The sequence below is a fragment of the Colletotrichum abscissum genome (assembly GCF_030869225.1).
Source record: "Colletotrichum abscissum strain IMI 504890 chromosome Unknown Scaffold_2.1, whole genome shotgun sequence".
Lineage (NCBI taxonomy): Eukaryota > Fungi > Ascomycota > Sordariomycetes > Glomerellales > Glomerellaceae > Colletotrichum > Colletotrichum abscissum.
The window spans coordinates 581,592-597,368 of NW_026850098.1; the positions used below are offsets into that span (position 1 = coordinate 581,592).

The following is a 15,777-nucleotide window of genomic DNA, read 5'->3' on the forward strand; positions in this document are numbered from 1 at the left end:
CCGAGTTGTAATATTTGTAGGAATAATGCAAGTCATTCTAACGGCCTGCAGCCAGTTGAAATAGTATTTAAGGCAACGTTATGTCCCTCTGAGTTGATGAACATCTCCTCGCCGTAGTCTCATCAACTCTTCTCACCTTGTCTCTCGCTTCGGAAACGCCCCAATCTCTCATTTTCACCTTCTCTTTCAATCAAAAGCTCAACTTGAAGTCAGTTCCGATAGCCGCCTAACATGCGTGTCATTGCCTTTGCTGCTGCTGCCTTGGCCTTCGCCATGCCCATTTCTGTACGTGATTTCCATCAAGGATTTTACAAGTGCCGAGCCGTGAGTCTGCCCTCTAACATGGCATAGGCTGGTGTCTGCGCGGCATTTGGTGTCTGCTCTCAGAATGGAATAATCAAGGACTGCACCTCCGGAAGTTGTGTTGGCAAGGTCGGAGAGTCCTGCACTCAATCTCTTGCAGGGCCCGTACTTTGCCCAGTCTAGGGCATTTAGGCGGAGAAGGAGACTATGAAACCATCGTTCGAGAAACCCAAGGGAGCTGTATGGTTCTGCTGCGGTATCATTGTTAAGAAGTAGCCAGCAAAGCACATCAATCTCAAAACTCTGAACATTGAAAAGTTTTAATTTCTAGAAGAAATATAACTCCGTCGTAGATAAGCCCCTATGTTTTCTATATCTTTTACAATTCCCCTTATCATGCAGTAATATGTTTAGCGCAGGTAGATGAGGTTAAGGCTACAGTCCAAACTTCTCAAAATGAATCAGATGCCCCCTCCTCTTCCATACGAACAGCGTGTACGCCAGACTTGCAGAAGTCACGGCCGCAACAGAAACCAGTGCGGGCCAATTGAACTGCGAAGGCCGGAAGAAAATTATGGTCGCCATATATGAAAGTAGCTCAAATGCATTTTGCCAGGCTGCCTCGACTGTAGAGAATCTGCCACGGCTCTCGGCTTCGACTTCCTGAATTCTCATGTTAGACATTTTCACACCAAAGACTTTCCATGGGCTGGGAGCTTCTTACCTCTTGGACAATGATTTGAGTACATAGGTCAAAGCCGCGCAGACCAAGACGGCTGATGATGACTCCAATCACGAGGCTGGTTGCCGATATAAGGGGGTTCGGCATGAAGACCCAGAAAGCCGCCAAGCCGCCTATCAGAGGAAGAACCTGGCAATTGCTCATCCAAAGGCCAGCGCGAACTTGTCCAATTCGACCCACAAGCCAAGGCGCAACCCAAGTCGCCAACACCTCGAAAACCACACTGATTGTTCTTGCAATGCCGATGTATGTTGCGTTGAAACCCGATGCGACCAGGTACGTGACCATCTGGCCTCCAAAGCTCAGCACTGTGAGGTATAGTAGAGAGCAGGCAAACGATGGCAAGAATGCGCGATGGCCCAAGTAGAATTTGAAGTCGGACGCGGACCTCTTGATATGACTCAGGACCTTTTTGCCAGGATTCACCGACACTGCCGTTGTTTCAGGGGTAGACGGTGGCATAGACTTAGGCTCCTGCAAATCAGGGTCCTCGTTATAGATGTTGGCAATGGCATAGTACTCGACAGCAACAGAAGCGGTGTTCATGGAGAAGTTGACGATGATCGCTGCCTTTGTGGAGAATCCGTCAATAAGAGCGATGAACAGTGGCCCAAGTAGTTTGCAGAGAAGATCGATGCGGCGCATCTGCGCATTGAGAACTGCTAGGGCTTCGATGTCGCCTTTGGCGATGACGATAACCTAGCCACCCATTAGAAACATGGAGTTGTTTGGTGAAACCAGCTCAAACTCACCCAGTCCTTCTCGACTGAAACCATATTCACGATGGAGTACAGCTTTTCGGCACAGGCAATGGATGAGAGGAGCGCAAGCAGAGCCGGACGTCCATAGTCGCCCAACGGCAGCCTAATGAAGAGGACGTAAAATAAGACACATGATGCTGACACTGCGAGTCGTTGGAAGACTGGGCAAAATTATGTCAACATTCAACAGTCTGATTAGTCGTCGATCTACATGCGCCTAGACTCACCGATGGATGCGCGGACAACTTTCAACCGGTCATTTTTATCAATGTACTGTCCAACTGTAGGCGCGAAGACGAGAGCCGATAATCCCCTGGCAAGCGCATAAAGCGACATGGGCAGCAGTGTACCCGGAAATATGGTCGCCAGGTACAGCACGGCGCCGAACTCGAACATCCGAGAATTCCAAGTCGAGAGGAAGTGCGATAGGTAGAGCCGGCGTGCGATTCGGGGATCCACCCGGTGGGTTTCGGAGACCGAGCCATCTCCTTGGCCTGCTCCATTGCCGAGAAGCGGCGTCTGCTCGTCGGGCCGGATGGCCTCTTCATCGGGGAGAGACTTAGTGTGCGTCATCGTTCATAGGAGAATTGCCCAAAGCCTCAGATTCGAGATCAGATAAGGATGGGAGAACTAAATAGTTGACTGCGTAGGAACCGGACAAAGCGTGATAGCTATAGGCCCGGGCAGGACCGCATCAGATAATGTACGGATAGACAGATCAACCTTGGCGTGGCGTGACTTCAAATGAACGGTGAGCAGGAGTTATTATCTAATAGCTATGAGAAGACGGGGGCAGGTGAAAACATTCCTGAAGCTCTGCGTTGCAAACATTTGGGTACGGAAACGTTGAGGTTCCGAACAGGGAGCTTTGCCCTGGTTGATGAGTCTGTGAGTGCGTGGGTCGAGGCAACGGAGGTAAATCAGGCTCCGCGTCCGTGCCTCGAATTGCTACTTTACGTAGTATGGCACACACCTCCATGAAACCAGATTCTGCTCTAGCAAGTCATCTCTCAACTCTGGACTGTTGTTTTCAACACAGTCTCCATCTCTAAGCTATCCGTCAGTATATGCTGATGCCTCTTAAACCAATTGCTTCTGGAAGATGGATGTGTTCCCAGAGCTTGGAAGGGAGAACATGGCCATCATCCCGTCTCTTGAATCATGTCCGTCCCATTTTGGTCTAGTGCCCGACCTCTGTCTGTCAGATGGAATCAAACCCTTTGTCATCGGAGCCAAGCTTTGTATAATCCCCGCTTAGTCATGATACGAGATCTTTCAAAACCTGGGGCATGGCCGCCGACGGAGCTGAGTTTGCTCCGTGTGTCCAATTCGATGCTGTCTTGCACCAACAAGCCCCGGCAGCTTTGCCAGAAGTACCGGCTCCCAGGGAGTGCTGATCAATGCCAAAATGCCACCAAAGCGAGCATGCGATATCTGCTATCGTAGAAAGGTGAGGCCGCTGAAGTCACTCGTATCCTAATGGTAGAACATACTCAGTCGCTGACCCATGTGCTTTGTTATCCCAGATCCAATGTCTTATCCCTGCAGAGGGGCCTCCGTGCGACTGGTGCAGCCATCATGATTCCGAATGCACCTTTCACCGTGATGCGCCACGAAGGAAGAAGAAAGCCAAGTCAGTAATTCTCAACCACTCTCCAAAGGATGCATGTTACTATACTGCGCCGTTGCTGATCAGTAACGGTTGTTTCCTTTAGGGTAACGTTGGGCGACGTCCAAGGTCTCAACGATCGCATACAGGAGCTCGAAGATGCGCTAGCCAAGGCAAATTCGCAGCAACCAACTCAACCAGACACCCCTAGTCGAGGCCAACCAACTTCAGCGATATCCGTATCCGAGGAGACTTCAAACTCAGTATCTGTCCAAAGTCCAATTCCAGCAGCTATTCAGAGCTCTATTGCTTTTTCCGAGCAATCAATCTCTCCACTGGTCTTCTCTCAAACCCCCGCCAGTGTTGATGACACTCACACAACACCACCAGCAGATGGCTCCCGGCCCGGCAGCTATGTCGGCCCCAACTGGTTCTTCAGAGGCACCCACGCATTCTCCGAAGACGGGCGCAGATGGATTTCCTCCAAGACTGGTCAAACCATCGATTGGAGTAAACTTCAGATATTCACACCAAAGCCATCACCTTTCGCGAGGAGACATGCGCAACTTTCGCGAGATCATTGCCAACTTCCAGATCAGGCTTCTTTAAGAGCGCTTTTGTCTTCGTACTTCATGTCATCTTTCCGCTTAAGATACCCACTCATTGACAAAGTTCTCTTCGAAGAGACAGTCAACGAGGCTTATGAAGATCCCGACAATATTTCACCTTCACCGATTTGTCTGGCTGCCCAGGCCTGCGTCTTCGGTGTCGTCAGCCTCATTACATTACTGCCAGACGCTCAGTCTGGTTCTCCAGGGCTAGACGGCAATGAGAGCGCAGCCAGAGCCAGCTATCTTCTCAGTCAACTTGTCGGATATGTAAGCCTCACAACGTTGCAAACAACCCTGTTACTGGTGAGTCGATCCTAGACATTGGCTTGCAGTAGTTCATGCAATGATCGGCAAACTAAATCTAGAGTCAAGCATGCGCAACGTCTCTTATGCGGTTATTGGCAAGAAGCCGATTCGCTACTACCAGGAGCTTGCCGTACTGTCGGTGCACTCGGTGGGCATCTTTATCAGCCCTCGAAGGCCCTTACAGTAGAGATTTCGCTGTGCGAAAGGAGGAAACGCCACATTAGAAACCTCTTCTGGGTTTGCTACATGTCGGATAAAGACTTGTCCCTACGGACAGGACAACTTCCACTTCTTACTGACATCTACTGTGATCTCACCGTCCCAGAAAATTACCTGAGCTCTTACACCTATCTGCGTGGTCTTAATGAGTATCTCCACCACCCAGATGCATCAAGTGATGAGGACCTCACACCACACTTCTCGGGAGACGCCCAATCGGGGTATCTTAAAGAGAAAGTATATCGGCTACTTTACTCGGTACAAGCCCTGAGGGACAAAGACAATCGACTCTTGATTTCAATCCGACAATTAGATGACGAGATTGAACGCTGGCGTCTGTCGGTCCCGGTGGACTTCCGGCCAGCTCTCTCAGTCTCGTCAAATACTCTTCTAATCACGCCTGAAACAAGACCGCCTCATGCACGACGATATTTTCACCTTCTTCTAGAGTATTGGTACCTGATGATCTACGTTCATACTACAGTCAGACGATATGATGCACATACGATAATCGGCGACGGGGGGCAAGATCTTCACCGGGTCATTCACTCGAGCTATGACTTATCAATGGAAGCCGGCAGATCGACGCTTCGATGTCTGCGAGTGTGTATGAATACCTTCTCTAATGAAGGCTTCTGGTCAGTCATCGTATTTCCTCCGGCTTCCTCAAACAGCGTTGAACCCATGCACGCAGTTAATATTCTTGTGTGGGTGGATGTCTAGCAACTAACGAAGTTCCTAGGCTTCTGATGTTTTACGCCACCAATGCAGCTATTGCTCTGTTTCTCAATATGATCATACACCCAGAAGATGCGGACGGCCAGCTCGATCTCGAGCTTCTAATTTCGGCCGCCAACGCAATCCGTATAGCAATCCCGCAGGCCTCAACACGTGAAGAAAGTATGCGCATTCAAAGAACGTCCGACTTCATCATGTGGCTCATGTGGCTCGGATCATGTGCCATCACCAAGTCGCAGGAAGAGGGATTACGACATGAGCTGTAAAATTCCAGCATACCCGTGACGGTTTTAGGAAAGACGCAGTTGGGAAGATGCCCAGCTATAAGAAGCGGCTTCCGCTGACAAAGCGGTGAACAAGTTCGTAAGGAGCGGCTTAGCAAGCCAAGAGGTTAGAGCTCCCCTGGCTCTCGTCTCAACAGGGGTGCCAATCCGAATAATTAAGCGTATTTATACTGCAGAACATACGTTCCCGAAAGCTTCGCTCTTACTGGCGGACGGGATGATGCTCAATGATACCCTAGATCAAATACGTGCAGGAGTTAATTAAGTTTAGTCGCGATGCAGTGTCATTCCACCCACTTTCCGGAACCCGAGTAATGCTGCCGGAGTCTCGCTTCTAAGCGGTATTCATGAGGTTACTGATCAATTCGGTAGCGAAGCTTCTATTAGAAACCCAGGAACCGAGCTATTCTGTATGGGTCAAAACAATCGTATTATACAAATAATTGCTTTCATTTAGGGCAGGTGGTGTTCCCATGGCCTCGGCAGCCCGGCCCCACCGGGAAGGATGAACGATCGGCTGAGGGGTTCAGCGACTTAAGTGACTTAAGCTCGACCTCAAAGCAAGTACTTGAGATGCGTAGTCGCCAGTGCTCTCCTTTCTTCTTGTATCGACATCACATCAAATCAGCCTTTAATCTCGTTCTTCGGAGTTGCTAAGATGTTTCAAATCTCATCCATCGGCCTCCTGCTTGGCCTAGTTGCGAGTCAGATCATCTCCGCTCAGGCGCAGTCTCTCCCGAAGCAACTCGCTGTAGTCCGTCGCCGCTCTGGTCTCACGCACAAAGAGTATTTGTACTACCATACACTAGTTCACGGGCAGAAGTCATGGAACGCACCTCGAGACGATTCCTTTCCCGCAGCCTACATCCAAAGCCATGTCTTTGACGGAGTCTTCGGTGCAAATAACAGCGTAGCGAACCAAGTCTACGTCGGCCGCGACGATATTGCCGAGCTATACAGTAGCTCCCCGACGTCCTTCTTGGGCCCACCCTCCACGAATTACACCGAGACGGTGATCGGTCCTGATGGAGCCAACTTCAACGACTTCCCAGTTGCCATGTCGATGATCGCGACGGAGACTTTCCTGACCAATATCACTGCGGGTGCCCCGAAAACTCCGGCGAAACCCGGCAACGAGCCTCCGGTTGCCTTCTTCTGGGCCATAGCTACGCAGAACGCTACATCGAACGAGACGTTTGCAAGGAACCTGGCGGATGCCCTGATCAAACCTTTACCCGCCGGAACGATTTACAACGCCAGTATCCACGTCCCTATTCCAGGCGCCGATGTCAGGCCTTACTTTGGTGGAGCGGACATGCCGATCATCAATACTGTCATCAAATTGTGGCTCAATGACAGTGGGTCAGCCATCACGCAGCTTCGGGCATCGCAAACAAAACTGGATAGCGCGGCACTCAACCTGGATGAGAATCTATCGTACATGCTCTTTTCCAAAGAGGTAACGATTTGGGACACCAAAGCCGGTATCGAGGTAAGTCGCTGCGGGCCATCGATACTCCGATATTTACCCCTGGGCCGCTTAGCTAACATCGAAACAGTTTGATATCCCGCGCCTCGAGGCTGTTTTGAAGGCCGAGAATTATTGATCACAGATCGTGAAGGGCAACAGACAGGGGTGGAGCCTCAACTGTTAGGCTATCAGTGAAGCCTTGCATTAATAAATACCCATTCAAATGGACTTTCGCTTTGTCCAAAATTGATCCCCGGACAGGTGGTGAGCGGCCGCCGCGATGTCGCATTCTGAAGTGTCGCATGGGGGCCCACGATGGTTGAAACCATTTTGACAGCTGGCTAAACCATCTGACCTTTTAAGGGTCTCTATTGTAACCTCTTAAAAAGCCCCGTTGCAAAACTGGAGCAGTTGACAAAAGATCAATTCCTTCTCAAAATCTTACCCATCTTTTCCCCAACCCGGCTAGTCCCTTGCAGGCTGCAGTCATCATCATCACTGCCAAGACGGTAGGCGCCCAGAGGCCAGGGCGCAGTCTCGACAAAACCCCACTAGAATTTACACCGCCCCTGTGAACAGTTCACGACTTCGGCCTCTCATACGTCATACAGTGTGGCGCAACTTGCAGTGTACCAAATTATGGGAAGTGCGCCGCTCGTATCCGTTGTCAAACAGTGAACTCGCGAAGATCATACCACGGGAACTCTGGCGTTGGTACAGCTCATAGAGCCAAGACGGGAATCCCAACCGTTCCGAACCACATATTTCAAGCTTATAATATCCCGACCACGAAGGACCCATCGCTGTTGAGGATCCCCATCTTGCATCGTCGGACATTATCTCCTAGCCTCAAGTTTTAAAACCTGTCAATTGTTCCAACAGTAAGAACAACAGCATAATCAACAACTACTCGACTTTTCAGCGACACATAAGCCTCTAGTATCGGGACGACCTTGCCTCTAAAGCAATTTTCCTGCACTGAAGTCATCTGCCTACGAGACTACATTGCGATAATATGTTAGGCGACAAAAGCGAGAAAGCGACTCCTGTATACTCAGGGCGTGATCCTGTAGCCGACGTTCCTCCTTCCTACTCTGAAGGAGTCCCGACTTCAAGTGATGGCCTCATCCCCGCCGGGACCCTCCTCCTCGCCGGAACAACCATTTTCAACACCGCCTCAGCGTCATCACCGCCATTATACGAACTCACTTACCCCATCGGACACCTGCGGGAGTCCAATACATCAGTTTCGTTCTACCGCTATGAGAACAGTGTACGGGACTCTCCTGGGGCATCCGGTCCTCAGGTAGCATCACGAAAGAAGCATATCTTCGACCTAAAGCGAGACCCTACAGTTACTGAGCCCCCCTTCCCATACCACTTGAACTCGGTCTCTCGCGGAAATGTTGGACATGTGGGCATCAGGACACACCGACGCTTAGGTGGATCGGGTTACCGCGCCTGGAGGGCGACGAGAGCGAGAGAAGGGGCGGATCTAGAAGGCAAGGAGATGCTCTTCAACATCAAGACGCGGGGCAGCGGACGGCAAGAATGGCGCGATGGGAGCGACAAGACGGTTCTGGCGCATGAGACGAGCGAGGAGGGGATCCACAAGCTACAGATCGTCGTCCCATTAACCCAAGATATTAGAGACGGGTTGGTCGCGACGTGGTGTTTACGACTTTGGTGGGAGATTGCCCTGTCCAAGGTCGAGCCTTTCAGCTGGAGCGAAGGTAAGTTGTTTAATCTGACTCCATCTGCTCAGTATGAAACATGTGCTAACTTGAATTCTTCTACGCTCAGTCAAGAATGTGTTGCAGTACAACTCGAAGAATCTCCCTTCCGGGGCGCGCTTGGGTCTTCTCCCTTAGTTCAGTCTGAATCAAGTATCTTTAAACCCATGGGAAACTCAAAAATATCCACCTTGCCTATGATAAACCAATATCAACCTCTACAATGCCCACAAACGATCGGCATGGCTCTCCTATCCGTGTAATGATGCGAACTATGCTTTCACCGACCGCCGTTTCTATCTGTCTGTGCAATTCTGTGCGATCTCTAAGTAGAAAGATTTATCAAAGAGACGCAAGGCGACTAGCCAGTGCATATAGAGAATTACAGCTTGTAGCTTATGCCCTATGATGAATTTAGAATACAGAATCCGAATCGAAAGTGGACAAACTCACGGTCTAGTGTAGCAGTACTGGGTGTCGACTGGCAAATTATATCCCCTTGGATCTCGGGCACCTTCTCTAATAAAGGTGATGATGGTTCCCACGCCAAAGTCATAGACAAATCTGGCAGCAGTGTCGCCCCATCTTCCTGCGGCATTCACCTCAAATGCGACTTGGGTGCCCGAGAGCCGAGCGACGTTATCGACAGTGACGCCCATGCCAGCCATCTCTGTGAACAAGGTAACTTGGTCATTGACCATGTTTACAAGTGCGCGAATGATGATATCTTGTGCAGTTGAGAGTGTGATGGTCCACATAACCTGGAGTGTGCCATGCATCGCTCGCTTGTCAAGGCCGTTGGCCTCGATTGAGGATTGCGGAATGGCAATGTCGCATCTCTTTACTTGAACGCCACTGTCAAAGTTAATCCGTTAGCATGTTATCTCATTGATCCATTGAAGAGCGAGAGTCTACATACGATCCATCTGGGCTGGAAACTTGTTGGAAGATGTTGCTTGTCTCAACACTGCATTGATCCTGTGGAGTTGCAGGCGCGGCGAGCGCAAGGCCGAAGAGTGGAATGTAGAAAAGAGCGGAAGCCTTCATGTTGGAGCTGGGTCTTTTTCCAAGCTTGAAGATCAAATAAAGAACGATAGTGATCAACTGCACCATTCAAGCCTCATGCGCAGGTTCATGGTATTATATGTGTCGACAGGCAAGGCAGCATGAAAACCCGCATCACAGAGGCTTAACAACGCACGTACCCAAATTTAATCAACTTCATAAAATTTGCTGGACCGGGCGTCTTGGACACGAAAACTCTGTCCACCAACTAGTCAGTAAGGAGCAATCTGTAGAGTTCATAGAAGCTAAAAATTATATTAAAAAGCGAAGAAAATGAAATCTGGTACCCCGAAGAAGCAATTGCATGACATGGAAAGATTAATGATCATAGTCAAAGTTGAGAAAGTCCAGAACACGGGGCCGGTCAGAGTTTACTAGTCTTGTACTCGCTTTCCGAATAGCCGATGCAATTAACTCACGGGTCGGCCAGACCGTTGAACTAACCATCTCTCTAGCAATACGGGGGAAAAGTTCCCGTCGGGTTGCCACCGAGTCAATGTGTCTAAATACTTATACCGAGAGGGTATCCCCACGCTGTTCATGGTCATTATACTCGCTGACTTTATCCGACAATTGAATTTTTCTCTTTCTGACCCGAAGAGTACAATATACTTTTTGGTTCTTGATTCACTGTATCTTCTCTTACCTTATTTTTATCAACGTATCAGACATCACAAGATGCGCTTCCAATTAGCTGTGGCAGCCATTGCGCTAATGTAGGATATCCTTCATTCTGCATACTTAGTAATATTACTGATAAGAAATAGCTCTGGCGCCGTAGCAGACTCCCACGACTACTGTGCTTGCCAGCAATGGTCCAACGGCCCCGTGGACCACGCCGCGACGGCGAAGGTTGCCGCGAAGCCCTGCTACGGCTACGTCTGGGGTAAGTGCTACTACATGTGTGTTGCTCGTTTAGATTTGATAGACTAACTGAATCAAGGTCCATCTGAGCATCTGGCGAGTTCTAAAACAGATTGGTTCGCACACAGCCCTGGGCCTCGTAAGGATGGACAATACGTAAGCCGTACCTTGAGGAAGGAAAATCGGTTGAACCAAGCTAACAGCACCAGCTTCAAAATATGATTAAGAAGTGGAAGATCGATGGAGACGACTTCAACAGACGGTGCCGTGATGCAGGAGCGAAGGATAGCACGTGCTTCTCGTGCTCGAGCCTTCAGGTGAATGGCGATGGAAGAGTGCAGTGCAACAGCGGTTAGATGAGCAAAAAGTGCGCAGGTGTAGGAAGAATTTGGGACAGTCATCACTTTAAGACTCTACAAAGTGTTTATTTGTTTTCGGTTTGATGTTCGGTCATTTGAGTAATGTACTTATTATCTCACTTTTCTGTCGCATGTGGTTATGAATCTGAGCTTCCCAGATCTGTCATTAACTCGCTGTTTGTTCACACCGTCCTTCTTGTCACTGGAGCGAGCGGCTTCATGCGACACTTTCTGAAGCAGAACTTTGGATTGGGTTCGTTCTTAATCTTGAGTACCACATCCAGATTATCATGCATTAGATATGTTACTACCTTAGTCACATGAAGTGTGGCCAAGTGTTGCATCGGGCGATCCCGATAAGTCGGGACTTCCGCTGGCATCTCCGGACCTCCCCCACATTCCCGCCGGCTGCCCGCCCTTCTATTCTCTCAAGCTCTACGGAGTACCCACGTCATGAGATACCGCATATCAACGCGACATCAATTCGTACGAATACTGTGATATTTGGTTAATTACGTATAGCATGAGCCAACTCACTATACACTTGATATCTACTTCCAAGCTCTCGCTGCGCCGTGCTGCTGCATCGACTAGCCACTACAAATACCCAGCTGTAGGGCCGCTCCTCGGCGACATCCGACTGCTTCATAGCCATAATCCGACCATGTCTTTGAAGCTTCCTATCGGAATATTGAGCGAGAGAGATAGGCTCGCGTGCTCTCTTGCCCTGAAAGGGTAGCTCATCCCCGAGGAAGAAGCAGCCACAATATCGAAGGCCTTCTTATCGCTGGGAATCTTGGCTCTCTTCTGCGATTCCGAGTTCAGCAACCAACAACCCACAGTGTTGCGCAAGCTCGGAGCAGCAGCTGGCCCAGCCTCGTCCGCCGGGATCGCAGCTGAACACACGCACGCGAGTTCTCGACAGGAGGAGCGGAGGTCAGCGCAACAACATTGACCTTCCGTCTTCGGCCTAGGTGTCCCCCCAACGTTATCAGAGAAAGTTCCTAAGCGCGGCGTAGGATTGGACAGCGACTGGATTAACGTTATTTGTTGCTCCTCCGAACCCCACAGCCCAGCCCAGAAGACCTTGTCAATCCCAAGCCGGCGGGGGTGAAGCGATGGTGGGAGGATTTTGGGAATCGTCAAGTTTCTTTTCCAGGTGGTCATTCCACGCGACGAGACGCACACTGCTTGAAGCTTGGATGGAAGCAGAAGGACGGACGAACTGTCAGACAGTCAGAGTCAAGGGAGACGGGGGCCAAGCCGGCCTGGCACAACATGATGGTGAGTTTGCCACGGGTACAATTGCCACCCTAGACCTGGATCAAGGTCACGTCGTGTTACCGAGGGAGTGTCTCGCTCTGTAGGCACTCTGGAGTGCATCAATTGATTTCCATGACGAGCGTCTAGTTGCTCCGCAGATGTTCATCAAGATGTTCCTTTCACACCGAACCAGTTGAGGCTCCTCGCCATGCGGTACCCATGCAAGCAAGTGATGACACGGGACCGGATGGAGAAGCAAAGCTCGATGAACTCTGCCCGGCACACCATTTGCCAACACAGGTTCGGCTGCATCCGTCACAGGTCAGACAAGCCCTTTCTTGGTCACCCTTTGTGGGAAGCCCAACGAGCTGAAGAGAGACCGTGATACGTAACTGACCGTACATTGGCCGCGAGTCGCATGGCATCGTCCGGAGGAACACTACACGACCTACCAAATCATGAACCCCGGTTCAGGTCCCCCAGACCCGTCCCTCCATGACAGAAGTCAAAGGGCGTCCGCCGGGCCAACGCGTGCTCCAGAAGAGGCAAAGGGACCGCTGATAAGCCAATCATCCAAACCACCACCGCAACGTGTATCTCACCCCTCATCTGTCCGCGTCTCTTGGCAAATGCTACTTCATCACCGAAGAAGCTGTCTTTCCCGGCATCAACCACTTTGCCAATGTCTTGGCATGCGGCCAGAAGAACCTACAACGGGGGTTCTTTGGTGTCTTGTCGTGTCTATCCAGCCACTCAGCGTTCAGAGAGAGATGCTTTCCGAGATGCAGACCCCCCGTTCGAAGCTGTCGCGCTGCGTTGCCTGTGCCACCGCCGTCACAATTGATCGCATGTGGTTCTTGTTTGTTCCACTCTCCAATTGCTGCCCGCAAGCTCTGGGCAGAAGCAAAAATTTGTATATATTCGCGCGGGTAGCTCCAGGAACCCGGAAAGAGGAGAATTGCGATCGTCAGTAGAAGAAAGTTTTCCTCCTCTTCCCCTCCAAGAACTCTGCGTGGCGCATACTCAACCGTGGCATCGTGAAGGCTTAATTGACTTCTCGCGCAACCTTGACATCAGATCGAGCTTGTTTGCGGCCTCTTGAGCTCTCTCTTTTGCCTCCCACCTTCCAAAGCTCGCAATCCCCTCACTCACAATGCGCCAGTCTCTCCCGGCGCTGGCTCTGGCCTTGGCCGGCGCCGCTTTTGCAGTTCCCGAGAAGGAAGACGGTGACCACCTTTACTCGTCTCGCCTCTCCAAGCGTGGCATCGACGCCGAGGGCAACTACAACATCTCCTTCTTCCATGTTAACGATGTGCACGCCCATCTCGACGAGTTCTCCTCCTCGGGCACCGACTGCACCCGTCCCGAGCGCGGCTGCTACGGAGGCTACGCGCGCATCAAGCACACCGTCGACGAGCTGCGCCCCCAGTACAACGACTCTTTGTGGCTCAACGTTGGCGATGAGTTCCAGGGCACGCTCTTCTACTCTTTCTACAAGGGCGAGAAGATTGCGGAGACCATCAATCAGCTCGGCTTCGATGCCATGACCCTCGGCAACCATGAGTTCGACGGCGGCGACGACCAGCTCGGTGACTTCTTGCTGAACCTCACGTTCCCCATTATCTCGGCCAACATTGTCTCCGACAACGAGAAGCTTAACAAGACCATCAAGCCTTACCACATCTTCGAGGACCAAGGCCTAGCCGTCATCGGTGTCACCACCACCACAACTCCGGGCATCTCCTCCCCCGGCGAGGGCACAAAGTTCCTCGATGTCGTGAGCACTGTGCAGTCCACTATCGACCACATCAAGTCCACCACCAACATCACCCGCATCGCCGCCATCACTCACATCGGTTACGAGGAGGACCAGAAGCTCGCCGAGCAGACCACCGGCCTCTACCTCATCATGGGCGGCCACTCTCACACCCTCCTCGGCTCGATGGAGGACGCAGAGGGCCCCTACCCGACGGTGAAGCAGAACAAGGACGGCGACGACGTCTTCATCGTCACCGCATACCGCTGGGGCGAGTACGTCGGCTACATCGACGTCACCTACGATGCCGAGGGCAAGATCCTCGCCTACCACGGCGGCCCCATCCACCTCACCAACACCACCGAGCAGGACGCCGCCCTGCAGGCCCAGATCGAGTCGTGGCGCGGACCCTTTGAGGCCTTTGCTGCCGAAGTCGTCGGCGTCTCCAACGTCGAGCTCGACCAGTCCCTCTGCCAGAAGCAGGAGTGCATTCTCGGCAACGTCATGACCGACGCCATGTACGAGTACCGCCTCAACTCCTCCGCCGACAGCCCGCCCGACTTTGCGCTTATCAACGCCGGCGGTATCCGTGCCACCATTGACGAGGGTAACATTACCCGCGGCGAGGTCCTCACCTCCTTTCCCTTTGGTAACTCCATTGTCGAGATCACCTACAAGGGCTCCGACCTGCGCAAGATCCTTGAGGGTGCCGTGACAAAGGTCAACCAGTTCAACCAGGAGGCCATCACCTCCTTCTTCCAGGTCTCCAAGAATATCATCATTGAATACAACCCGGCTGGCAACAACGGCTCCAAGCTCGTCTCTGTCGAGGTCGGCGGCGAGGCCCTTGATGACGCCAAGGATTACAAGGTCGTTACCCTCGACTTCCTGGCCGGTGGCGGTGACAACATCTTTGTTGCTACCACTGACTTCGTGACCCTCGATACTCAGGACGAGGTTCTCGTTCAGTATGTTGAGGCCAAGAGCCCCGTTGAGGCCAAGATTGAGGGCCGTATTGTCGCAACCAACGGCACCGCAGCTACTCCTTCCGGCACTGCCACCGGTACCGGTGCCGCCCCGACTTCCACCTCTGGCTCTAGCGGCGCTAGCATGGTTTCCGTCAGCATGGGTGCCGTGGGTTTCTCCCTGTTGGCCCTGCTGGCGATGTAAAGCTGGGATTGGACAAATGTGTAATGTTGTAATGATGCGGATGATGTAGATGTATGAGTAAACATAATCAAAAGTTCTCCGCCTATTGATCTTTGCCATGCATTCATAATTGTGTGAATCTTGCTACACAGTTGCCAAGGGCAAGTTCGTCCAATCATGAGACGAATTCTTTTGTCTAATCTCATATGCGGTACTATGAGGGATGAGATATCTTCCAGACCGTATGTCCTCGATACGTACATGTATTGATGTATCTTGAGTTACAGCCATAGTGTCCATTGTCGTATCAAGTTGTCACAGTGACAGGCAGGTATTACGGACTGACAGTCGGGTTCGTAGGTAGATAAGGCTACTTGGGTCAAGAGTTCAGTCCAGCCTGGCCGTTAGATCCTGATTCTTAGTACGTCACTTTCGACCTCATCAAGGGCCAATGGGCCGGTAGCCGACGAAACGGTTTCTTAGCTCCAAATGTCAGTTCAGACTGTCGTCCAGTTTGGCGGGTTTTGACCCTAACGACACGCAT

The 15,777-nt window shown here is 51.3% G+C and overlaps 9 protein-coding genes across 9 annotated transcripts; 6 read left to right on the forward strand and 3 right to left on the reverse strand.

Annotated features, from left to right (window-relative positions):
- Positions 1 to 231: 231 nt before the first annotated feature.
- Positions 232 to 486, forward strand: CABS01_00898 (uncharacterized protein; the record flags this gene model as incomplete). The annotated part of the gene is made up of 2 exons (XM_060534279.1): positions 232 to 285; positions 352 to 486. 2 exons carry the CDS (start codon positions 232 to 234, stop codon positions 484 to 486), a joined length of 189 nt encoding a protein of 62 aa, XP_060401357.1.
- A 252-nt stretch (positions 487 to 738) lies between these two features.
- Positions 739 to 2,379, reverse strand: CABS01_00899 (iron transporter; the record flags this gene model as incomplete). The annotated part of the gene is made up of 4 exons (XM_060534280.1): positions 739 to 966; positions 1,028 to 1,744; positions 1,798 to 1,967; positions 2,034 to 2,379. 4 exons carry the CDS (start codon positions 2,377 to 2,379, stop codon positions 739 to 741), a joined length of 1,461 nt encoding a protein of 486 aa, XP_060401358.1.
- An 835-nt stretch (positions 2,380 to 3,214) lies between these two features.
- On the forward strand, positions 3,215 to 4,519 carry CABS01_00900 (fungal specific transcription factor; the record flags this gene model as incomplete). Its single annotated transcript, XM_060534281.1, has 4 exons — positions 3,215 to 3,277; positions 3,333 to 3,439; positions 3,522 to 4,293; positions 4,394 to 4,519. 4 exons carry the CDS (start codon positions 3,215 to 3,217, stop codon positions 4,517 to 4,519), a joined length of 1,068 nt encoding a protein of 355 aa, XP_060401359.1.
- A 1,712-nt stretch (positions 4,520 to 6,231) lies between these two features.
- Positions 6,232 to 7,180, forward strand: CABS01_00901 (uncharacterized protein; the record flags this gene model as incomplete). Its single annotated transcript, XM_060534282.1, has 2 exons — positions 6,232 to 7,065; positions 7,133 to 7,180. 2 exons carry the CDS (start codon positions 6,232 to 6,234, stop codon positions 7,178 to 7,180), a joined length of 882 nt encoding a protein of 293 aa, XP_060401360.1.
- Positions 7,181 to 8,059: 879 nt separating this feature from the next.
- Positions 8,060 to 8,915, forward strand: CABS01_00902 (uncharacterized protein; the record flags this gene model as incomplete). The annotated part of the gene is made up of 2 exons (XM_060534283.1): positions 8,060 to 8,777; positions 8,848 to 8,915. The coding sequence occupies 2 exons, from the start codon at positions 8,060 to 8,062 to the stop codon at positions 8,913 to 8,915; spliced, it is 786 nt and encodes a 261-aa protein (XP_060401361.1).
- Positions 8,916 to 9,226: 311 nt separating this feature from the next.
- Positions 9,227 to 9,824, reverse strand: CABS01_00903 (uncharacterized protein; the record flags this gene model as incomplete). The annotated part of the gene is made up of 2 exons (XM_060534284.1): positions 9,227 to 9,632; positions 9,697 to 9,824. The coding sequence occupies 2 exons, from the start codon at positions 9,822 to 9,824 to the stop codon at positions 9,227 to 9,229; spliced, it is 534 nt and encodes a 177-aa protein (XP_060401362.1).
- Positions 9,825 to 10,520: 696 nt separating this feature from the next.
- On the forward strand, positions 10,521 to 11,062 carry CABS01_00904 (uncharacterized protein; the record flags this gene model as incomplete). Its single annotated transcript, XM_060534285.1, has 4 exons — positions 10,521 to 10,558; positions 10,610 to 10,728; positions 10,786 to 10,862; positions 10,916 to 11,062. The coding sequence occupies 4 exons, from the start codon at positions 10,521 to 10,523 to the stop codon at positions 11,060 to 11,062; spliced, it is 381 nt and encodes a 126-aa protein (XP_060401363.1).
- Positions 11,063 to 11,710: 648 nt separating this feature from the next.
- CABS01_00905 (uncharacterized protein) lies at positions 11,711 to 12,232 on the reverse strand (the record flags this gene model as incomplete). The annotated part of the gene is made up of 1 exon (XM_060534286.1): positions 11,711 to 12,232. The coding sequence occupies one exon, from the start codon at positions 12,230 to 12,232 to the stop codon at positions 11,711 to 11,713; it is 522 nt and encodes a 173-aa protein (XP_060401364.1).
- A 1,249-nt stretch (positions 12,233 to 13,481) lies between these two features.
- On the forward strand, positions 13,482 to 15,254 carry CABS01_00906 (5'-nucleotidase domain-containing protein; the record flags this gene model as incomplete). Its single annotated transcript, XM_060534287.1, has 1 exon — positions 13,482 to 15,254. One exon carries the CDS (start codon positions 13,482 to 13,484, stop codon positions 15,252 to 15,254), a length of 1,773 nt encoding a protein of 590 aa, XP_060401365.1.
- Positions 15,255 to 15,777: the final 523 nt, after the last annotated feature.